Consider the following 27,905-nt stretch of genomic DNA (forward strand, 5'->3'; position numbering starts at 1 on the left):
TCTACTAAAAAATATGCATTTCTGATGGTTTAATCTGAGTATTTTTGTTTTAAGCGAGAAAATTATGTTTATGTAGAGCGTCCACTTTGGCCGTACACATAAGCGCCGGCCAGTGAGTGCGCTTCACAGCAGTGGACACTTCTCCGGGGCAACTGAAGGATGCAGCAACCATGCGGCTGGTAATGTGGTGCTTGGCTTTACGGTCTCACATTACCGGAAACTTAGAAACGTGGCAGGCAGGAACGTCATTCCTGGGAGCAGCTATTTTACTCTCACGTCGCCACATAGGTGCAGGCAAGACAGGCGCAGTATGACTCCTAGGACTCATATCGTGTGCCTAGTTTTATCGCTTTCAGGAGGTTGCAGTCTTCACTGCCTTACAGACCGCCTTTGGCCATTACAAAGCACGTGTGGCGGAGTAAGAGTTGAGCCCACAATTATTAGACATCTGCAGTGATGGCACGAAATTGTGAAAAGGTACCCCTAACTTTGAGAGAGATCGTATTAACCAACCTTGCTTGCAGTTTATCTTTTTTCCTTTTCAATCCTTCTCTCTGGCTCGCACAGCAATTCTTGAGCCAACGGGGTGCATGTATATGTCCTGTATAGGGCTTCTCAAGACTGGCCCTGGCTGCCAACTAATTCATGGTGTCGCCGACCCGGTTAGAAGCGCTCTTGCCATGAAAGGTTTCAAAAAATTTCTGTTCTGCAGATAAAATTAAAATGGTGTTCACGCTAGCGCAGACATTCAACATTTTTCTTGTTCTTGCACTGTGATGATGCACTGTCTGAAAGTTAAAGAATTATGATATATACAGTCCTCAATCACGAGGAATTTAGCACGATGGGCACCAGATTCTACGGAGCGATTCTGTGTGACGAAGGGATGAAACGTCGCTTCCGTATTAACTCAGTGATACTATACGGCAGCATGTTTTGAAGAAAAAACAATGCTTTTGCACGATGAAGTATCAATTCGTCATCCTGTAGGTTCGTTTTGAGCTCTCTTAAGCAATTTGCTTGTTCTATTCTCACGAAGTGTTGAAACTTGAGATCTTGTAGCGTGTCTAAAGGCTTCTCGGAAAATTGAGTGGCAATTAAAATGATTTTTTTTGAGCCTGCGGCGTAAACTACTGACCGAATGCTGAACATTGACGTGGTCAATGAAACTTTGAAGACGAAAGATAAGTTATACTGTACAAGTTCTTTCATGAATCCAAAAATGAAATTGCTTTAAAAATCTTTACACTTACCAATTCACAGGCATAATTTTCAGGTGCAGAAGCACTGACCGTATAGTACCAGATCTTTTTTGCATCATATCGGCCGTACTAGGATAATAAATATTAGCGTCTTCTTGCCTGCGCTAAAAGCTACCGCAGAATCGCCTTTAAACTTAAGCAGCCAAATGGTATACCCTACATTGTTTCTCGGCATGCGTGCTGCATCCGATGTCAGCTGAGTAATTGTTTGGGGACATCGTCCTTCTAGATCTTCGCCTCTTCCCGTTCTCAGCATCCACGATCGCGCGAAAACCAAACTGAATCCTACGACGCCCTCTTGTGTAATACACGCTGTACGGCTGCAAACAGTGAGCATTACGTCATCTCAGATGTGGCTTGGTCTTCCGCAGAAAACACCTAGTGGCTCCGCTGATCGAAGGCCACGGCATTTTTCCTGCCTAAGCTATAATATAATAATGTAATATATAAGCAATATTTCCTTTGTATATGGGCTTGTTTTAATAAAGTTGGTAGTTTTAGTGCATCTGCTAGGATGGAAGATATACTTCGGCTTCGCCCAGCACTACCTGGTAGGCCTGAACACTTCTAAATTTAGTTGTACAGACCAAGCTTCTTCCTGTATAAGAGCACAGGCGCCCCGTGTAAAATATGGCAACACATTGGTGTACTCGGACCATTCGCGATGTTTTTGTTATGTGCCGCCATGAGATGTGACTGAAAGACGAACCGTGAATCTCAGGGCCTGTGTCAGCGATGCGAGCTCTAAAGCAAAGTTCACCTCTGTAGAAGCTGGGCTGAAGAAACCATTCGGCTCCGTAGCACGAATCACGCGGGTCAAGAAGCGATCGATAAGCAGTCTAGAAGCATTGACTATAGATGACTCAGTGTTTCATATACACTTTTGCTATGACAACATCTTTCTAAGCCAGCTGTCTTACTTTTCTTGGTGGCACCTACTTCGTCGGCGGCGCCATGCTAAACCGCAGAATGCGTGTAGGATGAGTATCATCAAAAAAGCCATCAGCTGAGAACACAAATCAGCATACCATTTTAGCTGCGAGGCCGCTGTATCTTTCGTTTTCCCCCGGAGTGCGCGTGCCACAGTGAAGCGGACTTGCGGGCCGGCGCTTATTTGGAAAAGGTGGACGCTCGACAATTATTTTTCTCACCTAAAACAATAAGTGCTCCAATCGAACAGCATGAAAAGTAGAATGAAAGATATTCTGTACGTCCTTCCAAATGTATTGAGCCATGTATTTTAAATGCAGCGCATTTAAAATACATGGTTCAATACATACAAATACACCGTTTCATTTCCTTTTTTATGTTTGCGCCTCATTCAGTCCGAACTACTCGCCTACTTAGTTCAGTACTTTTTCAAGGACTTTCCTGCCAACTATCCAGTCAGTCTCTTAAGTGGTATTGTGCATCTAAAACTTGTCGAATTTTCTAAAAGTCGGTAAACTCTGCGCTGAATCAAGGTATTGTTCCACCCCAATAACACTCTGCGAAAAAGTATTGGCCACCAATAGGCGGGATTAAGTAGGCGCAAATCCTGTTATAGCGGCGAGCAGAGTTGTAACGTCCTCTGTGTACTTTTGTATATTTTTGTTTTTTTTTTCGCAATGTGGGTTTCACCCACCACCGCAACATTCGTATCGCTGTAAGAGGCAGCAAAAATGTTTTTCTTGCAAAAAAAGTTCGCGAGAACAAAGAGAACAGCAAAATAATTCACCACAATTTTTTGCCATGGAATCGGAAAAGTTCGAGCGCAATGTTTGGATCGTTTGGTTTGGAACGGCAAAGTACTTCAGCTAAATTAGATCTGCCTTAAAATAACTATGTTTTCACCAGCCTCTTCTCTTTTGCAGGAACTAGGCTGCCAACAAAAGCACACACAACTGTCTTTTGAAGTGTGCTATATGTGCTGCGCTTGCATTGTTGTACGAGTGGAGAAGAGCTCCAGCTTATATGTCCTAATTCACTGCAAAAATTGTTGCACTATTCTGGCTGAGACCTTTATCTATTTTCCGACATCCTAACAGCTCAAAGATCACGAACAAATGAATTTTGACTGCACGTATTTGGCCTGACCTTGTAGCTGACACCACTTTATTTCTTGTTCAAGTTTCGTTTTTTCATCCATATTTATTGATACTGTACGTGTCCCTTAATAGTTTCTGCTAGATGTGAGTGTCAATCTGTAAAACAATCAATTAACGTTATTCTTGTGTTTTTCTGTTCTGATACGATTGCCAAAACACCTTGCACTCTGATCCTACAAACGCAGGCAGTACTGCTACTGACGAAGTTATTCTATGCAGCATATAACACCATCCGTGTTCTAGACCGTAACCCCTCGGGTGTAAGCTCCCGACGTTATGCAGCAGTAAATCTTTGCAGAAAACATGCTCTTTCTTCTCTAGTTGTAGCTTCAGCTCAGATGACTTATGAAGGTCGGATAATGAGTTTATTCCATTTATTGCAGATGGCTCTGTTCGCTTCTGTGGGGCTTGCAGATGTTCATCAATGGGCCAAGCAAGAAAATGCAGTGTAGCGGCTTGTCTACTTGGATCCCACTATAGGTCAAACGATGATGCAAACTGCCACATGGGTGACGCTGAGAAATACAGTAAAGAGTGCATTACTATAATTCTTACAAAAAACTGAAATAAACTTAGATTTTGGATTGTAAAACTTTATTTGTCCAACAGATGTAGGGAAGGCTTTAAGTCTTCCCACCTAGACGACGGCCAGGAGTCCTTGGACCCTAGCGGCGATTTCGGCCAGTTGGACGGTCTTCAGTTGAATCTCCGGATCGGAGCTGAGTAATAAGCTCCGATCCGGAGATTCAACTGAAGACCGTCCAACTGGCCGAAATCGCCGCTAGGGTCCAAGGACTCCTGGACGTCGTCTAGGTGGGAAGACTTAAAGCCTTCCCTACATCTGTTGGACAAATAAAGTTTTACAATCCAAAATCTAAGTTTATTTCAGTTTTTTGTAAGAATTATAGTAATGCACTCTTTACTGTATTTCTCAGCGTCACCCATGTGGCAGTTTGCATCATCGTTTGACCTATAGTGGGATCCAAGTAGACAAGCCGCTACACTGCATTTTCTTGCTTGGCCCATTGATGAACATCTGCAAGCCCCACAGAAGCGAACAGAGCCATCTGCAATAAATGGAATAAACTCATTATCCGACCTTCATAAGTCATCTGAGCTGAAGCTACAACTAGAGAAGAAAGAGCATGTTTTCTGCAAAGATTTACTGCTGCATAACGTCGGGAGCTTACACCCGAGGGGTTACGGTCTAGAACACGGATGGTGTTATATGCTTGCGAAAGCCAAATGCCTGGCTGTCCGAACAAGCATGGCCAGCGTTTCGTAAAATGTGCCACAAAAGTCGTATAAGAAATTCCTCTGTCCTGCGGGAAATCCTACCTTGGACAGACAGGCCGTTGTGTGAACGACCGGCTTAGGGAACATGCAAAAGGTATAAAACATAATGAAGGTGAGCGACTTGTGGATCACTGCAGTGCTTGCACCGATTGTTTTCCACGTTTCCGCGATGCGAGGATTTTGGGCAGAGACAGGCATCAGACATCGCGTGAAACATCGGAAGCCTTCTACGTCAAGAAAGCGTATCCGAACTGTGTTAGTGATACACCGTTTTTTTTTTTTTTTACGAGGATGAGCTGAAGTTTCCATCGCGCCTACTCTGATAAGACTGTCTACTCCATGTTGCCTTGTACGCAGGCGCGGTGTATTGGAAGGCTATATATGTCGAGTGCTTGCACCCTCATTAAACAGTTGAAGTAGCGCCCGTGGTGTCACCGTGTTTCTTGGGTGTGTTGTTTTTTGGCGCAAAATCATTTCAGTGCGAAGTCATCCGTTGCCCATAATGTGTAACTGTAGAGAGGTGAGCTTTCTTACGGCCCACAATTTGTAATGCAGCCATTTGGTAGAATTTCTAGTCACAACTATAATTTTCCGTGGTATACTGAAGTTTTTTTAGCATGAACAAGTGTATGTCAATTATGAAACATAAACTTAGAAAAATATGTTTCATAATTGACATACACTTGTTCATGCTAAAAAAACTTCAGTATACCACGGAAAATTATAGTTGTGACTAGAAATTCTACCAAATGGCTGCATTACAAATTGTGGGCCGTAAGAAAGCTCACCTCTCTACAGTTACACATTATGGGCAACGGATGACTTCGCACTGAAATGATTTTGCGCCAAAAAACAACACACCCAAGAAACACGGTGACACCACGGGCGCTACTTCAACTGTTTAATGAGGGTGCAAGCACTCGACATATATAGCCTTCCAATACACCGCGCCTGCGTACAAGGCAACATGGAGTAGACAGTCTTATCAGAGTAGGCGCGATGGAAACTTCAGCTCATCCTCGTAAAAAAAAAAAAACGGTGTATCACTAACACAGTTCGGATACGCTTTCTTGACGTAGAAGGCTTCCGATGTTTCACGCGATGTCTGATGCCTGTCTCTGCCCAAAATCCTCGCATCGCGGAAACGTGGAAAACAATCGGTGCAAGCACTGCAGTGATCCACAAATCGCTCACCTTCATTATGTTTTATACCTTTTGCATGTTCCCTAAGCCGGTCGTTCACACAACGGCCTGTCTGTCCAAGGTAGGATTTCCCGCAGGACAGAGGAATTTCTTATACGACTTTTGTGGCACATTTTACGAAACGCTGGCCATGCTTGTTCGGACAGCCAGGCATTTGGCTTTCGCAAGTTATGCGATGGCTTAGCTTCGCAGACCATATAGATGACCATGCTCTACCATAACAAGTATTTGGTATACCTGTCGAAGAAGAGTAAAAGCTGAACGCTTCCTTTTTTCGCAACTACATAGCTGTTCATGTTTGTGGTTCTGAAGACATAGCGTCCATTTCGCAATTTTTATCAATTTGGCGAGATGTCACAGTAATATTGGCACGTGAACTCATTTCTCTTTTAGGGGTGAGCGCTTTTAACGTCTAAAAATGTTATCGCTCAGCGCAGGACGCACGCGTCTACCTGTATAGGACGTTTCTAGAATGTTATCGATGCTTCTATCTGCTGTCTGTTGTCACCGTACAAGTTTAACGACGTTAGGCGTGGTGGAGTGGTAAAATATTGGGTGAGAAGCCTTAGGGCGAAAGTTGGAATCCCCGGCTGAGGCTTACGAATATTATACTTCCCATTTTTACTTTTTTTGCACTAACAAGATTACGCAGTCCTAAATAGCTCTCTGTTTATTTTTGAATCAAATATTCATCAAGAAGATCCGACTACAAACAAAAGACAACCGAGCGTCCCAAAGCACGACAGAGTGATATTTAATGTTGTGTTTTTCAACTGGGATTTACTTTAAAACATCGTCCTACCGTAGTCGGGGGCAAGAAGGGCATGGATGAAAAATTAATGTTTATAAAATTTTTGTCTACCTTCCGAAATTACTGTTTATACTATTACGTGTATTGATAAATCATACTGCTTGCTTTGTTGTTTCACATACAAGCTTTGAGGCATATTTGGGACTTCTCGCAAACCACGATCAGTTTGTTCACCCATAATTATCCCGTCACATTGCAGCCGGCACATTCAGAATATTCATGATGAAATATCAAGTTTTCAGATTTTTTTATTCCAATAGCGATTACATGGACACTGCAGACGAATTTTCGCCGCCGTCATCGCTGTGGGCGTCGGTTTCGCCGTGAGGTACCGTATGAGTGAAAGCGTGTGAGGTTGAGCCTGTGAGCGTGGTTCAATCTCACGTCCGCGGGTGAGGGACGCGGCTCAATACTTGCCCGGATGCGTGCCCGGATGTGTGGTCGCGCGAGGCGGGTGGGGCGTTCTTTTACGGCGGCTGCTAGGGTGCTTCGATGCCCTCGTCGCCCGCCGCTCCGTAGAGAGCGGAGACAACTGCGGCGTCTACTGCAAGGATGGGTGGGAGAGAACTATCAATAATCACAAAAGCAACAGTGTGTAATGTGTTTTTAGTGGCCAAAATTTGGTATGTTTTACAAGCATTGTGCGCATCAAGAGTCAGCATACAAAGAATACACTGGCAGTTTGCGATCTTCATTTGTGGTTCCGTATGGGAGCGCTCTAGTCGCACTAATTTGTTCAGAACAGTGAAAAGTGGAGGCCTAGGGTTTGTTCATCTCTTTTTAAGACAAGTCGTGTCGAGATTTTTGTTCCTACGTGATCAGAAAGATACATTCTTGTGCACAGTCCTTTAAAGGCGTTTGAGCAACGCGTTGCCTTAATTCGTTGTGTCCTCCGATTACAGCACAGGACCTAGGCTCAGAGACTTCCTGCGAGAAGTCGTATTGGCCTTTCACTTCCTACATACGCGCTTTTCATTGAATTACCTCGCATCTGTTAAACGGAAAAGACTGTACAAAGATTTACTTAATGTATCATTGCCTGTGCCTGTCTATCGTTCTATGTACCGCGTTGAATCCAGAGGAAGAAACGTGCTCAAGCGAGTGAAGCGGATGCCGCTACGGTCATCCGCAAAAACCTTTTTCTTCCATTTACACAGTGGAACGCTACCAGTGAAGCCATGGCTAAGAGAAAGGGGAATCTTTGTGCCGTGGTCTGTCAACTGCTAAAGATGCAGGCAACCAGAGACGATTGAGCATATCTTTCTTGATTGTTCAGATGCAATGTTCTTGTGGGACATGCTACAAAGAACGTTGAAAATCTAACTACCGATAACACCGTACGGCATCCGCTTCTTCCCAACTGAGAACGCAGATATGACATGTGACATGTTTATGGCAGTATGTTTACATAGCCTGTGGAAAACAAGAATGGATGAGCGTCATGAGAGGCTTGTTATTCATTCTGCGAGAGAGCATTTCATTGAAAGCGTGCTATATCTGCGTGAAGCTTATAAAACAAGAACAGAACCACCCGAATGGATACATATATTGGATGAACTAGCGGTAATCAAGTGTTTTTAACTATTCGCAAGGGCCCAAGACGGTCATTGCTTTTACCATTATGAAGTGTATCTGTTTATGCCGTATGTGTACGTCGAAGACCCCCCCCCCCCAAAAAAAAAAAAAACTGTGGCGTCTACTACGGCGTTGGTCACGCGAATGGCGGACGCCGTAGGGACGGACAGTCGGTCCTCGTGTGTCTCGAAAGCAATCTGCGACGGGGCCAAAGTGCGCGCCCGCGCGGGCCTCATCTTCAAAGCGATCCGCGACGTTTCCAGAGTGCGCGTAGTGCCGGCCGCTACGTATGCGTTTTGCTTTCGACGTTTGTTCACTCTGAAGCGAGAGATGCCAGAAGATCAATTCGATTGCTGCTGCCACGATTCCTCACTCCAGAGTTTTTACAGCAACTTCCCCCGCTCATCGAGGGAGTTGCGTTTAAGGTTACCTGTGCGCGCGTGACGCCGTGCTCGTTAATTTAGCTAAACGCGTTCGCGGGCTAGTTGGCTTCCGTCCATGATAGAATGTGCAAGCGCGACTGAACAGGGACGCAGAAAGAAGCTGACACACAAAGACAGCGCTGTCTCTCTGTGTGTGTTTCTTTTTGCGTCCTCATTGACTCACGCTTACACATGCTATCGTTGTTAGTTCAGTTAGTAAGCGAATGTTCACAAGTTTATACGGCCGGCAAAACTAAGATCATTACTTCCTACAGCAATCTACTAATTTGCTACCGCAATCGGTGGTTCGCCTTCCGGGCGGAACTGCGAATATTTTAGCCCTTACTCTTAAGAGCTCCGTATGCGCGCAGGCTAAACAGTACACTGCCCCGTACTTGACTGCTTTTTATATCCTCAGTGTCACTCTGGCTGTATCCCTACAAGTTGTTGAGCGTGTACAAAACTGCAGATCTCGATATAAATGGCAAACTCTTGTCCTTCTTCAAACAAAACTTGCATGCCTGCTTGCCAAATCCGACATGCTATCCAATGGTTCTAACCTTTTTTGTCGCACTACATGTCACGAACAGTGCCCGTCATACACATTATTTGGGTACCTAGGTACCTAGGTACCTTAATATTCTCAATGCAAGGAAGTTTGCCGGAACAAATCCGAAGGGGCATCCTGATTACCCCCCTTTACATGTTTGAAAATGTTTAGTATTTAGTTCTCCGACTTGATAAAGCTGATCAGCGTTGTAGCCATTTCTTTATTTATTTATTGAAATGCTTGTATCATTGGCCTACTGATTCTATAGTATGTATCAGTAGAAGTGTCTTGTTAAATCAGTGCTTTAGATTGTATTTAGGTCGCTTGTGTTTTGACGTATGAAAGTAAGTTGGTTTCGGGGACTTTTAAACAATTGTCTTAAAAATTTGTTAATGTTGGTGTTCTCCATTTTTTCTATGTACAGTGCATTCGTCCTAGTGGCGAGTGACTTAACGGCGCAGGGTATTTCTCACGCTGCAGAAAGGATAAGTTTTTTTTCGGCGTCCGCTCGTTGTGATGACAAAAGTGTACCACGAAGAGAAATAAACTCCTATTTCATTATGTGCTTGTAAGCAGGCCGTAGAGTACATCAACACATGTTTTGGCAACGTTAGTAGTGTGACAACGACGTGTTGTAACGCGCGTTGTCCAGTTCAATGCTATCGCGCGATTTCATATGCGTAATCGTGCCCCCAGTGACATCGAATTACCCAACTATTTCAGTCCCCACACAAACTTCTGGGATGACGCCCCCTGGAGTGGTGCCTTTGGGCAGCACATTTGTGCCTCAAACAGCTGCTGCGGCACCACCGACACCAGCGGTTGGGGCACCACCGACACCAGTGGTTGTGACAACTCTGAAGCCAGTGCTTGCCACCACACCGAAGCCAACAGCTGCGGCACCACCGACACCAGCAGTTGTGATACCACCCACCCCAGCTAGGAAACCACCGACACCAATGAGGGTGCCATCGACAACTACTGCAGTCCCCACATCACCCACTTCCGGCCAAACAACGACAGCAGGCCCGACGACTCGTAAGTTTATTTGCGCCAATTATCCTAGGCAGACGTCTTTCTTAAGCATTGCAACGCATTTCAAAGAGCGCTACAGTGGGGAACGTTCACAAAATTGAATTGTTCGCAGAGACGCTAAATATTAAGGGCGAAGGGTACAAAACTACTTGTACTGACACACATACGTCGCACCCGCACCCTTCAAGTCCCGCAAGCGTTGGTGCTCCAAGGATAAGGGCTGTGTGAATTGGTGCTGCGCACATTTAGCGCTGCATAGTGGCATTGCCTAACAATGCATGTGTTTTACGTCATCGTTGTGTAAAGCGCTAGGAGGAATATCGCGCGGCTATCTCGCCTAATGCAGAGGGTTCGGCACCTATTACCGACAGTTAATGCTTTCCCCGACTTTTGTTCTTTACCTTGCTATTTTTTTACATTTCCGTTAGGAACAACAAACACGTTATTATGTTTTCCATGACTGCATTGCACATTGCTTCAAATGGTTCTGACCAACATAAAGCTGGGCCCTAGTTACCCCTTCTCATTCATTGCATAGCAAGGATGAACACTCCCGCAGGTTTGGTCCTATCACGTCGCACACAAATGCTAAACAGCCAGCTGTGTGCCCCTAAAATGTTCGTAGGCTAAGTGGCGTCATGATAAAAAGGATATTGCACATCCACCACGATGGTCATGGGTGGTGCTCACTAACGCCCCCTTGGTTAAGCATTGTGCACATATGTGAATACTATAGGTGTGGGATCATTTGATATTTTCGAAAAATAAATTGAGTATTCTCCGATTAAGTTCAGTCATAGAATACAGCCATTATTCGATTAAGTTATGGAATCAAAGATTCGCTATATTAGGATGCGAAAACTTTTAAAATGCTTTTACATAAAACACAAAATTGGAGGCGAAATCGGGTATATTTTATGGTATGTACAGTGGGTAATACGTACTATAGCACGCTGCGTTGCTCGATCCGCTACACTTATTGGCTAAGTACGATCTCTCGCAATAACATGTATATACATGTGCATTCCGCACTGGGTATTTTTTGGCACTATCTGTAGATGGAATAGCAGCGTTCCGTGCTCAAATATAAACAGGAGAACTTTTCATTTGTGCCTACTTTGTAAAGCAGTGGTACCATCTGCCGTAATTTAAACTATAGGAAAGAGCTTTCTTTTTTTCTCACTCAGCCGTTACCGCAAGCACTTGGCACTTTGTTGCTGTATACAAAAACCAAGAAGGTTGCCCTAATAAACACGAAATATATGGCCGCATGTTATTCTCAAAGCCTTCACTTTGACAATAACAATCTTCTTAGTTGGTCCTAATTATCACTTTGCGCTATTAATAAAATATCCAGTGCAATGTGTGGTGCATTGGCAGAAACTTTCCATTTTCTGAATACCAGGTTGGTAAAATTTTCTGAGATACATTATTTGCAATGTATTCACGAAATATTACATATTTGATACTACAGTGAATGTGCGATATAAGTAACCTTAATTTATCGAAATTCGCGATGTAAGGAACAATTTTTATTTCCCACTATTAGGTGTAATAAAACCGAGTATTTTTTTCGCGATTTAGCGGAGTAAATTTGTGACATGGTTTTATATTAACCAAGTTATCGGCAATTTCAAGCATGTACTGGGGAGCCTGTACGGCTAGTAAATCCAGCAAAACAGCTGAAAATGTGGGCCGACGCAAAATTTATTTTCACTGCCCTCCCGCACTAATAGTGTGAGTGGTAAAAACGCCATCAAAGCAGGCTCGTCAGGACGTCGTCGGCAGGAAGCCCCGGTGCGCCATTCGTCGCGTTGATAAACAACTTGCGGAAGCCGTGGGGGGCGCTGCAGCTCGCAGCGCATAGTTTGAATTCGGCGTCGATAATATCCATGTACTCGGATGAAATATTGCGTGTTCATGTTAGGCAGTGCTTCCACAATAGCAGGCGTCAACAAGTGTTTATCATTCAGTGGCTGTCTGTAATTCTATCAGTAACACCCGCCATACATAGCGGCGCACAGGTTAAGGTATTCGGAACCAGGATGCCATATTTAGGGTTGCGTGGTCGCTGAAGTTCGCAAGCAGGCAATCTGCGGGTTGGAGCAGGCATTGTGGGCACAATCAAAGCCGTAACTTAGGGAGTGACACCGACTTAAATTATGCACAGAAAGCTTAATTTTTCATTCGTCCGCCTCAAACTGTTAAGCAGTGGCTATAAATGGCTTTTCAGGGTTCTCACACATCATGATATTCACGTGCTGGAGAAATCCAACCACCGTCTGAATCACGTATGACCACTGGCAGCGCTTGAGTTGCCTTTGTCGCAATTCTAATTGGCCACAAACTCTTGTCTCACCGAGAAAATAAAGAATTTTGCGACATTTAAGAGCGTGGCGACCTCTACTAGTGACTGACGTCTGCTTGCTAAGCGACTAGGGAAATGCACTTCATCTCTAGGGTCAGATTGAAAGCTGGTAGCCTGGAATAAATGTGCTAGATAGGTTACACACGGGTTGGCGTTGAGAATGTTCAGCGCCTAGACAGGTGTAACCTGAGTATTATAGTCTGTTGCGATTCCAACCCATCTCTTCAAATTACTTGCGTACCCGGTATACGAATGTTACGCAAGTTTGTACTTGCACCACAGGTATTGAGTTTGTATACAGAGTGCATCAGGGAACACTTTCAAATTCTTTTAAAGGTTGCCTGTGGCAGATAGCCCAATTTTAGTTTATGAGCCGGTCTACTCGAAGCGGCGGACACTAATTGGACAAAAACTGAAACGCAAATTCGACTAATTAACAGAATCCACTAATTAACTTTGTAACTAAACTTATGAACCATATTGCAATTTACAAATTCTAGCAGTGGACTTCGCAAGGCGGATCCACATGAAGCGAATTCTGAGGACGACACCAGCTTCGAGATACAAGTTCCGAAGTTTGCGAAGAAATGCTTTGGTGTGCCAGTTACTTGTGTGCTTCAGTGCGTGAAATGGCGCTTTGTTAACAAATTAACTGGAACGCCAATGCATTTCTCCGCAAAGTTCGGGAATTTATGTCTCGAAACTGGTGTCAACTTGAAATTTCATTCCAAGTGGACCGGCTTTGCGAACTCCACGGCTAGGATTTGTAAATTGCAACGAGGACCATAGTGTAATTACTTAAAAACTTAATTAGTGCATTTTATTAATTAGTCGATTTCGGTTCTCAATTTTTGTTCAAGTATTGTCCGCTGCTTCGAGTAGACCAGCTCATGAACTAAAATTGTGGTGTCTGCCACAGGCAAATTGTGAAGATTTTTGAAAGTTTTCGCTCAAACACGCTGTCCAACTGGCAGCGTTCACATCTGCACAGAAATAAGGGTCCAACAAACAACCTTTGCCTGCGCATGCATGGCTCAGTGTTTATGCTTTCTTTTTGCGCTTGCTACTGCACGGCTCTGCATTTCCGTCTTCTAATGACGTTCGCTTTTGAAAAGGGGCTTCTGAAAAAGCATTGAAAAGCAGGTGTGTCGTATGTCCACATTCTTGACAATTTCATTTTTCATTGACACAACTTCGGTTCCTAAACTTTTCTGTCTCCGAGGTATACGGGATCACCCTAAACCATCCCGGACCCCAGCTATGCTCTCCTGGGCGAGCCAGCTCGCCCTTAAGCGCCTATTACTGAATATGCCTCGACGACCCTGTAGGCAGGGTTTTAGGTGAGAGCTTTACATGCGCCTCGTGTATCAAGCGTTCCCAGATAATGAGCACCCCGGCATAGAGTCGTGTTCTCGCGTGCGTGAGCTAGGTGTCTTCAGACTGTCTCTTTCTTTTCCAGAAATTGTGCGGTAAATATTCCGATGTCGCTGCATAACATTATCTGCAATTTGTTCATTATAACACGCTCTTGATCTCCTTGTAAGATAAAACTGCTCCCAGGCAAAAGAAGAATTCCCGAGTTTTACGTGCTAAAACCACGATTTCATCATGAGCCACGCCACAGAGGGAGACTACGGACTAATTTTGACAACCAGGGTACCATTACCGTGACCCCACTGAACAGGACACGGGCGTTTTTGCATTTCGGCCCCGTCGAAATGCGCCCGCCGCTACCGAGATATGATCCCGCGACATCTTGCTTAGCAGCGCAGCACCATATCCGCTGAGCTACCGCGGCGCGTTGCCAGGCAAAAGTGAAGGCGTATTAGGCACATTTAGATACCGGAATCTGGAAGGAGAAAAACGCAGTGGTGCTACTAAGCTTAAAGCCTAGAAATTCGAATTAAAGCCTTAAAATTAAAGACTAGAAATGAGTTTCAGCGCGTGGTACGCGTACATAAGAGTGTAGGGTGTAAAATGTGCCGTAAGATCTGGTACTGCACAAATGCCCGCAATTACGTATTTTCTTTGCAGAGAAACCGCTGCCAGATGGATCGCTGCTGTGCACACTACGGGCTGGTTTCAAGAGGTCGACGTACACGTTTCCCCTCGACGGACTCTGCACCCTAATCACGTTCGACTCGGTGTACAAGAGCGGTTACACATTGGTACCACCCTACAAGGAAGACTTCCAGTACTTCCTAGATACGTCTAAGCAGGCTAAGAAATCTGAATTTGGAATCGGCATCGAGCAGGAGTAAGTGCATTTACATCGATGGCAATTACTATAGAAGAGTTGCAGCCTGTTATCTTCGAACAGATCATGAACTCGTAAGGTTCCACTTAAATAAATAGGAAAGGAGAAATAATTTTACACGGGAAACCTCGTACCAATGTTTTTTTAGATTGCAGTGTTTAAAGAAACTCAAAAGTACGGACTGTCTGAATCAGATATTTATTAGGCCCTCAATTTTTTTCTAACGTATCTTTAAGTGTTGCAAAATGTAAAAAAAATTTCAAGTGTGATGTTCATAAAATGTAATGAAGCATTAAAAAATGTATCACTGTTTTGTATACTGCATGCAAAATGCATGTAATATGGACGAAATTAGTCACTTACATAAAAGTGTGAAAGATAAACCAAATATTTTAGAAGGGGGTACCTTTCCTAAACATTGAAATAATTGCGCTTAGGCCACAAATTCGCATATCGAATATGTCAGTTTTAGATGCTGTAAAAGGTAGTAGAGCCCCCCCTACGCGATGCTGTACTAGGAGACGCCCTCTGAAGAAGGTCTCGGCGCGTCTCTCTTTAACGCTAAGTAAGCGGCGAGAACACAAAGCGCGAAGCTATATCAGCATTGGGCATTCTTTGTCGGCACAGCAGATCGCTTCAAGGTACAGTCTATGTGGCGGTGTCGCCGACCCCGAGCACGTTTGGTCCCGGTTCACAGCGGTTCGATGCGGATGGATTAGGCGATAACGGGCGATATTGGCTGATGACTCGCAGAAAGTGAGGTGTTCTATTAAACATACGAAACCTTTTGTTAGGTGTGAAGAAGGGGTAGTATACCGCATACCATTCGAGTGTGGGAAACAGTACATCGGCCAAACTGGCCGATGTATCTATGAACGCCTGCGGGAGCATAAGCTTTTATTGAAAAACGGCTATAGTTCAAACTTGCCGCTTCATTGCAAGGCCTCCGGGAATGAGAAGAAACAAGTATGCGAAGAAAGGCTTCATGACACAACAATCATGTTTACAAGTAAAGATCTGTGGCGCGTGAGTTGTTGGAGGCAACCAGATTAAAAAAAGAGGGGACGCTTGTGTGAGCACCCCGTCTCTAAACATTTATAACAATGAAAGCATGTTCTTAGATAAGTTTAAGATTTTAAATAATGGCAATTCCCTTCAAATATATCTTCAGAGTTCTCGCAAGTGTGTATTCACATAATCAGTTTCCCTCTTTTTTCGTGCCACCCCCCCCCCCCCGGCGTGGTTATATAATCAGCTACCTTTGACTTCAATAAACCGATGCAAGTAGCGCCTTGTCCTGTCTTTTGTTCCTTCTCTGTGTGCCGTTACCATTGGCGCTTCATTTTGTGAAAACAAAAGTTGCAAATAAATGCAGCGCGAGCATATGGCACATAGGAGAGCGAAAACTAAGCCGCATACAGTTGCAGCATGTGCGATTAGTGATGAGCGAATAATCCGTAACTTACATTACCGAGCTGGCACCATTGCGCGGGGTTGAAATCAGTCCGGCTGATTCGTTGAAGCCACACCTTCATCCATGCCATGTATCGCTTGGCAGATGGAATACAGAATAGTCGTTTGCCGCCCCTTTCAATCGTGCTGCATTTGAAGGCACTGCAACGCGGCATTGCCAACACGGAACGCGCTACATAAGCACAAAGAAGGCGCGAAACGTGATCCTTGGACACGCGGCTAGCAATCTTTGGCAACGCGATGGCGGAGAAAGCAAAAAAAACAAGCAAGAAAAAAGCGCTCGAAAACACGCTGCGGAGTTTGGACAATATGAGGGCCGAGAGTCGACGTAAAGCACAAGGTAGGAGGACGGCGGCAATCATCAAATCATGACGCTACCTTTGATATTTATTTAGGGGCTTTAAATCCAATTTGCTCACAGCGCCTTCGCAACATTTTACCACACATGGCGCCTCAGTGGGTGAGCGCCGTCCGGCTCACTCGACCTCAATCTCGTGCAGTCTGCTCGGACTCAACTCGGAAGCCGCCTATTCAAATACACGTAAAGCACAGTAGCGTTTTTCTGACATAACCACTTGGCCGATATTAATGAAACTTGCCGCTGAGAGAAAAACTACTGCTGAAAGGGGAATTTTTTTAAGGTGCGAATTTTTTAAAAGAACCTAAAAAAATTGGTAGGTTAGAAACATTTAAAGCATGAATTTATTAAATCCGCAGCTCGGCATCAGGAACGAGTATACAGGCCTGTAAACTGCATCTGTAAGAGCACTCAAAGCGGGCGAATTCGATATGTCAGTTCTTATGGGAATTTGTTACATTGTTTACAAGGGGTTTGCAAAAATTAAACTCATATATAAGTGGTTTATTTGAGAGCCATGTAAACTATATCAATTTCGGGCGCTTTAGATTTACATTAGGTGCAGGTTACAGAATTGTGCCATACCTCTTTATTGTCGACTTATACTTGTAAACGCGAAAGTTTCATTTTCTGAAAAATTACCTTTTTAACAGCCTTTATTAAAATATTGATGACATAAATCAAAAGTTCGCAACCAACAGTCATTAGATTTTAAAATTTTCTTTAAAGTACAACAAGCTCGATCAAATTTGGTGCACCCTTTGAACAAATAACATTATTTCTCCTTGTTCTTGCATTTGATAGGAACGTACCAGCTAAGCCTCCTTCTTAACTGCACGCAATGATGGCATTCAGTAGGCGGAGCGCTGTGGTCAAGCCCTGTTGCGCCGTAGCCTTCGCAGTGGAAGTCATTGAAGAAGCCGCGGAAGCACCACGAAGGGGTTTTTCCGCTCCTTCTTCCACCGCAGCTTTTATTTCTTGCGCTCTTCTGCGAAACGATTACCTTAAATTTTATGATGGCTACGTCACAACTGAAATGCCTCACAAGTCTGCACCCCCAGCAGGCGCATACTAGTAAACACAATGGATGCACTTCCTAACAAAACTGCTCTCTTCATTGCAATATATACTAACTCAAGAGTTTATAACGGCCAATTTTCTAACTCCAATTAAGTGTTAAATGGTAAACCATGTACACGTCCCACTATAAGCTGGAAGCATTTGAGAGCATCTAGTGAGAGTAAGAATTGTTACCTGAATTTTTGAGGTGCAGTTCATCCGTTGATACGCAGTTGATGCCAGCATAGTGCAGGATGTAGAAGTGATAGGTAGGTTAAAGTGCAGTGATCATAGGTTAGTGAGGGCTAGGATTCAGGTCAATTTGAAGAGAGAAAGAGCAAAATTGGTCGAGAAGAAACAGGTCAACCTAGAGGCAGTAAGGGTAAAAGCGGACAAATTCAGGCTGGTACTTGCAAACAAATACGCAGCCTTAGAACAGCGAGATAATAATGACATGGAGCTAATGAATGAAAGCGTAACTAGGTTGGCTTCAGAGGCAGCAGTTGAAGTGGGAGGCAAGTCACCAAGGCGACCAGTAGGCAAACTCCACGAGTAACAAGGCACCCAATAAGTAAACTGCCAAAAATGAAAGTGTTCAACTCAAGAGATAAGATAGAATTCGCGGAACTGTGAAAACTGATCAACAATGCGATAATAAGTGATATTCGAAACTATAACGTGAGAAAGACAGAAGAAGCCTTAAAGAATGGCCGTAGCCTGAAATCAGTGACAAGAAAGCTTGGCTTACGACAAACCAAGATGTACGCACTAAAATATAAGCAGGGAAATATGTTCAGCAATCTCGATGACATAGTAAAGCAGCGGAATAATTCTATACTGACTTGTACAGTACCCAGAGGAGTCAGGATACTTCAATTAGAAACAGAATGAACAGGATACAGGAACTCCTCCTATAACTGCTGATGAAGTCAGAAGGGCCTTTCAAGACACGAAACGAGGGAGAGCGGCAGGAGAAGTGTATTAAGAGTCGTTTAATCAAACATGAAGCAGACATGATGCTTGGAAAACTGGCGGCTCTTTACACGAAGTGTTTATCGATTGCAAAGGTCCCAGAAAAGTAGAAGACTGCAAACATTATACTAATCCACAAAAAGGAAGACGTTAAAGACTTGAAAAATCGTACGCCATTAGCTTACTCCCAGTATTATATTAAATATTTGCCAAAATTATCTCCAATAGAATAAGGGAAAACCTGAACATTAGGCTGGGTTCAGAGAGGGATACTCTACAATGGATCACATGCATGTAATTAATCAGGTTATCGAGAAATCCGCAGAGTATAATAAGCCTCTCTAGACGGCTTTCATAGATTACGAAAAGGCATTTGATTCAGTAGAAATACCAACAGTTATAGCGGCATCACGTAATAAAGGAGCACAAAACGCTTATGTAAATAACTTGCAATATATCTACAGAGGTTCTACAGCTACCTTAATTCTACAAAAGAAAAGCAGCGAGATACCTATAAAGAAAGGGGTCAGTCAGCGAAATACAATCTCTCCATTGCTATTCACTGCGTGCGTGGAAGAAGTATTCAAGCAATTAAATTGGGAGGGCTTAGGAGTAAAGATCGACGGCGAATTTCTCAGCAACCTTCGGTTTGCCGATGACATTCTTCTATTCAGCAATAATGCAGACGAATTACAACAAATGATTCAGGACTTTAATAGAGAGAGTGTAAGACTGAGATTGAAGATTAATTTGCAGAAGACAAAGATAATTATGAATAGCCGGGAAAAGGAACCACAATTCAGGAATACCAGTCAGCCTGTATAGTTTGTGAAGGAGTGCGTTTACCTAGGTCAATTAGTCACAGGGAACCCTGGTCATGAAAAGAAATTTACAGAAGAATAAGAATGGGTTGATCGCATACGGCAGACATTGCCAGCTCCTGACTGGAAGCTTAGCATTATCATTGAAAAGCAAGGTGTACAATCAGAGCATTTTACCAGTGCTGACATATGGGGCAGAGACTTCGAGCCTGACAAGAAAGCTTGAGACGAAGGACCGCGGAAAGAGCAATCCAACGAAGATTGCTATGCATAACGTTAAGAGACGAAACGAGAGTGGTTTAGGACAGAGAGTAAACGGTGTAACACAATATTCTAATTGACATCAAGATAAAGAAATGGAGCTTGGCAGGTCTTGTAGTACGCAGGTTAGATAACCGTTGCGCCATTAGGGTTACAGAATGGGTACCAAGGGAAGGGAAACGCAATCGATGACGACAGAACACTAGATGGTGTGAAGGAATTAGGAAATTTGCGGGCGCTAGTTGGAATCGACTGGCGCAGGACAGGGGTAATTGGAGATCGCACGGAGCGGCCTTCCTCCTTTAGTGGGCATAAAACAGGCTGATGATTATCATGATGATGATCCGTAGAGCACCCTGGTAGAACAAACTAATGACGAAATGTAATTGCCCTTCTCCGCAACTGCTTTCTGGAGTAAGCGAAGGCAATTTCTAAAGGCCGTGTTCTTGTGTCCTGCAAGCGCCAGATGTAATTTTAGGAGACGGAAATACGTCATGGTCACCTTGCGTCATTTTCTTTTCGCATGTTGGTCTCGGCGATCATTCTAGCAATGTGAACCGAGCTAAGGTAAAACAGACCTTTCAAGGACTTCGACCTCCCCGGAGACTACAAGTCTGAAAACCATGCTTCATTAAAGTGGTCCTAAGATGCGGTCCATCCTCCATACTGTCTGGTTTGCACGGCTTTTATATAGCACGGCCAAGAATTACGGACACAATGCATCGGCGACAGCAATGTTGCGTCGTTGAGCACACGTTTGCATGTAGCGAGACATGCGCAGTGAGTTGAGGTATTTTTAGGGTAGATTGCACAATGGTGACCCCCCATTTCCTGCCTTTACACAATATATCCTAAAATGGCCCTTCCTGTCATCAGATGGGGTTTGGAGGTGGTTGATTTGAACAGAATAGCTGTCGTCTACTATCATTGCTTTTGTAATTATTTATTTACCCACAGGGTATTTCTGCATTATAGAGGGGAGTGGGTGATACAACAAATAATAAATAAATAAATTACGAGCTTATAAGCAATATTTGCTTATTATACAATGTTATCTCAAAGTATTGTAAGTACAGTAATAGAACATGACATATATAAGTAGCATTAAACAAGAACAAATAAAAGACCAACAGCAGTTCGTACAAATGTTTGCTATTATACAGTGTTAGCTAGTGCTTTCCGAAAATCATCATTGTTATTTATGGAAACAATGTCAGAAGGAAGTTCATTTCAATCTTTCGACGTACGTGGCAAAAATGATTGTAAAAATATGTCGTGTTACAAGCACCAATTCTAACTTTATGCTGATGATGAGTACGGTGAGATTGGTAACATGCTCACGACATGAATTTTTTATGAAGTGTAGGGTAGGGATATAGCTTATGAAAAATGAAAGGCGGGAAATTCTTCGACGTGTTGCTAGCGGTTGAAGAGCCAGATTGAATTTCATTGAAGATACGCTCGCACTATGTTTCTAGTTCCAAAGAATAAAACGCGTGGCGTTATTGAAAGGCCAAACAAGGGATCGCACGAACGTGAACTCCTCTTCAAGTTGTTTCACATTGGCATTATAGGCTGAAATGTCACTGCAGGATCCCATATTTTGCACGTGTTTTAACCACATTTGCTGCTTCCCTATCCATTGAAATAATATTCAGAGAAAGCGTGGACGACTGTGGTGCCCCTTCAACATTCACTGTAAGTCAATAGAGATGTGAGGGTATGAGAAATGGAAAGTCAATTTTAGGGAAAAACTGCCTTTAGCAGTTTTTTTCTAAGGCCACACCAACAAAAAGAAAGAGAACAAAGGGTTCAAATTTAGCCAGAAAAATTCATTGATGTAAGTTATGTGAAAGTTGCGTAATTGTCAATGTGTTAGTGCGAAAATCTAGGCGAAAAAAAATTATCAAGTTTGTGTAAACTTTTTGATAGTAATAGCACACGCATGTCCAATAACGTGGTTTCGGACGCCGAAAAAACAACTGTTCATGTCACAGAAACATGATCTGGATGCACGGTTTCAAACTGGAACGTATAAAATGTGCTGCAATGTGTTACGTATTAGACCAATTTAAGTTTGGTACTTTAATTCGGCAATTCGCTAAAAAGCACAAGAATGGGCGCACAAATGTTTCATGGTACAATTTCAGCGCTGCTTTTCCCGAGTCTAAAGTGCACGTGAAAAAAGCGGTTGGCAGTTTCAGGCAGCATTTCTGAGCACTCCACCCACCTCCCCCGCCCCTGTCTGTTGTAACTTTAGAAATCATTCTAGGAGTAGCGGTTCATTGCAAAAGAAAACCTTTGTTTGGCTTTGTGTTTTGTTCTAACAGCGAAAGCCGTCACCGATATTATTCTTTCGATTGTTTTTTTTTATGGAGTTCATGCTGTCATCGTCCACTATGCTGGCCTGTCTTGCTGCATTACCTGCTCTCATTGCATGTGGCGCAAGATTTTCAATGTTCTACATTTGACAATTTCATTCACAAAATTTGATGTGAGGAGTAGAATTTTTATATTACAAGGCGCACTAAAGATATAAGTTAAATTAGGCAATATTATTTATTTCTTTACTTTTTGTACTTTCCACGCCCTAAGGCGTTACAGAAAGAAGTGGAACGAAATAGAGAACTTGTAGAGACGCTTGGTAACAATGCCACAAAACTCGGAAAGGCATAAACGGTGCTATAACGAGATCGGGGTGGGAACGCTGCCAGCAGTGGTTTAAGCAGACGTCATGAATTTCGACTACCATTAGTACGGACCAACATAAGATCTTTTTTGTTCATGGGCTACACTGCCTTGTGAATGAACGAAATGCCTTACTCAGAAAGTTTAAGAACTATTCTGGCGCCAAAACTGCCCAAATACACGAGAAATATTAGGTTGACGGCGCTGCACTTATGTCAGCATCACTAAGGGCCCGACTAATATTTTCGAAACAAAATGCGTTTTTAGTCTACATTTCTCCAATTATTGACATCTTTTAGCAGAACCATTGATAACAATTTTGAACGGATATTTTATCATTCTTAACTGCGTTAAAGCAGCTCACAAGACAGAATCTATAATACCTATGACAGCTCGTTTCCCGCCGCTCCATAAGTCTAAATGCGCCCACGTGTTCGGCCTAGTGTTTAACATTGCGGGTGATGTGATTCACCGCGTGGCAAACACACGATGTCCGCAATCTGAAAAAAAATGAAGCTTCGAAAGTTTGCATACAGTTCACCAGCGTCGTATCCCTAATAAAAGCTCGCAGTTTCTCCCGAAAGGTGAAGCATCGATTGTGATAGCACATTAGTGGACAGTAGCTTTATCGGCCGCATAAGCTTCTAAACAAAATTAACAAGCATGATGTCAAGAGCGCACAAGCAAACATGAACGTATCTCAGTCGATAACTGCGAAAGCTCACTGTCAAAGCGCTGGATCTAGGAAGCATGGTAGAAGCCCAACTCCCATAACCTATTCAACTCTTCATCAAGAACAATATCAAGAACAAGACACCAACTCCACGTAAATAACAAAATGATATTGCCATTGCAAGCATTTCAGCCGTGTAATCATCTGAGATTATTCTGATCAGTTTCTTTCACACGCTTTCTTTTATCAGAACATGCAGCCACGAAGCCACCATGACGAACCTTACAAGCAACGTTACCACGAAGATGCATTTAGATGAGCTGTGGGACCACTACCGGATATACCACTATGGTCAAGTGGGTGGAACTATAACATTCAGAAATTTCGTTGCTTCCGTTGCTGTGAGGTTAGCAGCGAAGGGATTGCAGGTGAGTGTCGTAATCTGCTACAAATCCGGCTATACTTTTAGTCGCACAAAGTTACTTAGAAACCCTCGCCAAAGGCGTCCATGGATTGTACGCTAGACGGTATCGGAACTCCCTCTTTCACTACACAACCTGTGCAAAATGCAACGGTTTTTTTCCACGATAAGAAACAAGGTGTAGGTAGGCAGCCGCTTCAAAAAAGAAAATGCAAGATATGTGTGGCTACACATTGCCTGTTCTAAAGTATCGATGGTAAAACCCAAGATCAAACATTACATTGAATTGTTCACAGCAAACTATCCCTTAGATGCTGCGAAAACAGAATTTACAGTGGAAATGATATAATGTCATTGCCTCAGTTATGACGCTCTATTATGCCGCTCTTGTACAGTTCAGAAACAGCGAATAGATTTTAAGGATATATATATATATATATATATATATATATATATATATATATATATATATATATATATATATACGTGCGTTTGCTTGCTTTTCAACGGCTAAAAATGTTAAGCATCGCTTGGGGGGGGGGTGCCAGCATATATCGGAAGTTTCTCGAATGTTATCGCGGGTTTTATCCGTGGTCTGGTTGTCCCTGAGCCTTGCATAATCTGACTGCTGTAGAACTTTCCGGAAGATACGCGGGCGTAAGCGATCATTCTGGAACTCACGATGACTCGTGTATAACAGCCGACGCTCTCGCTCCGCTGGTCAGATTTTCCATGGTCATCGACTGTGTTCGCCAATATCGTTGTTTGAGTATAGCCTATTTTTGAGGGCGCAGCTTCACCTAATAAAACGTTAGTTTCGTCACTGACAGCTTTGCTCCTTTCTTCACGGTCACTATTACGTGACGTCTGGCGGAGGTTCTAGTGCGTTTGTGTACCGAACGCCCCCTCACAGCAGTGATGCAAGCCCGAACCACGAAGACAGCACGAACGTCGCGAAGGACTAGCGAGGAACGTTTAGAACGACAGAAAGCGGAGCTAGTTGGTGGGGATTCGCTATGCGACTACTAGTTGCATAATGGATAATGGGTCCTTTAAGCCTGCGACTAGCGAGCTAGCCGCAGGCTCCAAGGTCTGCCGCTGAAGTACGTACATTTGCCTGAGATGACCAGGAAGATCGTTACCAAGACAATGACCACAACGGCAGGAATCGCGCTAAAAGAACCGAGGGAGCCACCTACCTCCTCTGGGGCCTCATCGAAGGATCGGGAAACCTGGCTCGAGTCTTTCGAGAAGATCTCAGTGTTCAACAACAGGAGCTTTGAGGTTAAGCTGCGTCACGTGTTCTTCTCATGGGAAGACGCCACCAGGACCATTGAGGAGCCACCTTAACGACGTGGGACCTATTCCCAAGCGGCTTCCTGCCGACATTTACAAGCGTCCTGGGCAAAGAGCGAGCCCAAGCTCTACTAGGATAGCCAGTACAGCTGCCTAGAAAGATCGTCCAAGTCTTCACGGAGGAGATAGCCCGTCTTTTCCAAAACACTCAGACGGAATTGTCGGAGGAGAAAAGAGACCGCTTGCTAATGCGGGGCGTCAAGCAAAGGCTTTTCGCCGGACTTGTCCTCGACCCGTCGAAGACCGTAGCTGAGTTTGCGACACGAGCATCGACAATTGAGAAAACTCTGGAAATGCGCACAAGGCAATCTGACCTCCATGTGCTCACACCGCAGTGCGCCATCCAAGTACTCGGTTCCGACGACCTCCAAGAGACCATCAGGGCCAGTGTTCGCAAAGAACAGCTGAATATCTTGCCTTCGTCGAAAACCCAGGTAGCCTCAGTCTCTGACAGGGTCAAGGAGCAACTACACTACGCACTGGCAGGTTCCTCAGGCGCAGCCCCACTCACCGCAGCCCCAGCCAGAAGCGATGACTTACACCGTCGTCTACGGCCGCCGCTGCCAGCACACCCGACCGTAGTCCAGCGTAGCGTTCCAAGAAAGACCGATGCTTGGCGCTCCCCCGGCCATCGTCCGCTGTGCTATTACTGTGGAGAGGTGGGCCAAGTCTGCCGCCGGTCCCCTCACAGCAAAATGGGACAATGAGGGTTCCTCGGCAATGCTCTGCGCCAGCAGCAAGGTGAACGTCCTCGCAATATCACCAACTACCTCGCCTCATTTAGGTGGAACCCTCGACGACCATCGCGTTCACCGTAACGAGGTCGCTAGCTGTCACCGCCGCGCCGACCATGTAATGGACCAGCACGGGGCCTCTCCGTCAGCCCATATCCATAAAACCAAAAGCCGCAACCGATCCCGAAGTGATTGCTGTTAGTCGAACTGACGAACATCATCCGCCACCAACGAAGACGCTGAAAACACTATCTCCCCCACGTAACGACACGCCGTCATCGCGACGACGTATGGAAGCAATGAATGCACTGACCAACTGCTTGACATTGCGCCCTACCACCCACACGTCAACACCATACAGCCGGGATCCTACGCCAAGACCTAGTTGCGATGCAAGAGAAAGAACCGCCAATTTCGACGTGCTTGTCGATGGCCACGCACTCCCCGCCTTAGGGGACACAGGACCAGGCCACTCAGTGATGCATCGATCCATTGCCGCCTTACCGCCTAGTTGAAATAAGTACAGACTGCATGGGAAGGCGCTCAAATCCGGAGAGCTGGAGGACACCTAATAATGCGGACTGGAATGTGCACGGCAAGAATTATCGTTCATGACTGGACCTACCCTGCCACCTGGGTCATCTTTCAACAGTGATCAAGAGACGTCATTCTCGGCATGGACTTCCTGAACCCACACGGCGCAATCACCGACCTGAAGTCAAAGTCGATAACGGTAACGGAAGATTAAGCAGTGACGACAGAGAGCGCTCGTAGGCACCATGCCTTGACGGCGCTTGAGGACCAAGACAACATCACATCTCGCGCCAGCATTGTCATTTCTATCGGCAGCGGAACACCCGCAGATGTAGAAGGCGTCATCGAGGGCGACCACCTTCTACAGCTCGACCATAAAATTTCAATCGCAAGAGGGGTCTCTCGACAGCACGGAGGGAAAGCGAAAATGATGCTGACCAACTTCAGACAGGAGTTCAAGCACATCAACAAGGGCACGATGATCCCATACAACGAGGAAATTGTGGAAGTCGGCAATGCGTTTTTCCTCTCTGATTATGCCGCATCTTCCCAACGACCATAGTTCCAGAACCAGACTTCGACATAAATCCATGTCGCCCCTTGAGTAAGCAGCAGCTCAGTAGTCTTCTCTGGCGATACAAAGACTCCTTTTGGACGTCATGGAGGATTCGACATTTACCAGTTGCAAAGCATCGCATATTAACCGAACAGTGCGCTCGACCACTCTGTCAGAGCCCTTACCGAGTTTCGATGCGAGAACGTGAACCAATAAGGCAACAAGTAAGCGAAATGCTGGGCGTCGACATCGTACAGCCGTCGAAAAGCTCGTGGGCATCTCTTGTAGTCTTGGATAAGAAAAAGAAAGGAAGCCGACATTCCCTGAGTTCTGCGCACGTAGAAGGCGCAGCGTCTCCAGAATTACGCGCGAGAAAGGAGCCCGGCTGCATGCACTCAATGAGCGTGACGCGTCTCGGCGTTAACAAAACGTTGAGTCACTACATTGGTTGAATGAAATCGCATTAACGCTGACATTCATCTTGAGGTGGTTTCGGCCAGAAAATGGTCAGTTCTATCAAAACAATTTTATTAAAGTGTGGGTCTTCGCACGTCTTTGCATTACGCGGGCGGTACTCTTACCGACTGAGCTACCCAGCGCCGTTTTCTCACCGACTTTCTGGGGTATTTACGTTTTACTGCTAGAACTAATCCTGTGAGTGTTAGCCAGCGCCACCATTCGCAAACCGTGGCGGGAGGTGTGGAACATCCTTTCTACCGCAGGCGTCACGGGTGCGCGACCTTTTCGGATGAAGGCCACTCGTCAATAAATCGACTGATTTTATCAGTGAGGGTCATAACGAGGGTATCCAATCCGGCGATCTTGATGCCTTCAGATAGCATATGTGGCTTTATTGGCCAATTTCCTGCACCCAAAAAGATCACTTACTAGTGACGTCTGCAACAGAATAAATGTTCCACATCCGCCACCAAGGCACGTGAATGGTGGCAGTGGCTAGAACTCCCAGGGTTAGACGTAATAGTTCTTTGAAAACCCGAAAGGGGGATATAAGTAATTAGTAAAGGGAAAGTGAGACATCCATGCAAACGTAGTTAATTACATCAAAAGCCTTTGTAGCACTTTGCGACGTTTAGGTGGGCGTCTCATTTTCCGTTTATGTATTACTCCCAGCG

General features: G+C 44.5%; 1 protein-coding gene across 1 annotated transcript in view; it reads left to right on the plus strand.

The window, feature by feature from the left end:
• LOC139057938 (uncharacterized) overlaps nucleotides 1–27,905 on the plus strand; it is a 113,386-nt gene that overhangs the window by 27,941 nt on the left and 57,540 nt on the right. Inside the window, exons 7-9 of the mRNA XM_070536745.1 lie at nucleotides 9,930–10,244; nucleotides 14,644–14,866; nucleotides 23,422–23,599. Coding sequence (XP_070392846.1) covers nucleotides 9,930–10,244; nucleotides 14,644–14,866; nucleotides 23,422–23,599 — 716 coding nt within the window. The remainder of the gene's footprint in view (nucleotides 1–9,929; nucleotides 10,245–14,643; nucleotides 14,867–23,421; nucleotides 23,600–27,905) is intronic.

The sequence above is a fragment of the Dermacentor albipictus genome, chromosome 3, assembly GCF_038994185.2.
Source record: "Dermacentor albipictus isolate Rhodes 1998 colony chromosome 3, USDA_Dalb.pri_finalv2, whole genome shotgun sequence".
NCBI classification, from domain to species: Eukaryota; Metazoa; Arthropoda; class Arachnida; order Ixodida; family Ixodidae; genus Dermacentor; species Dermacentor albipictus.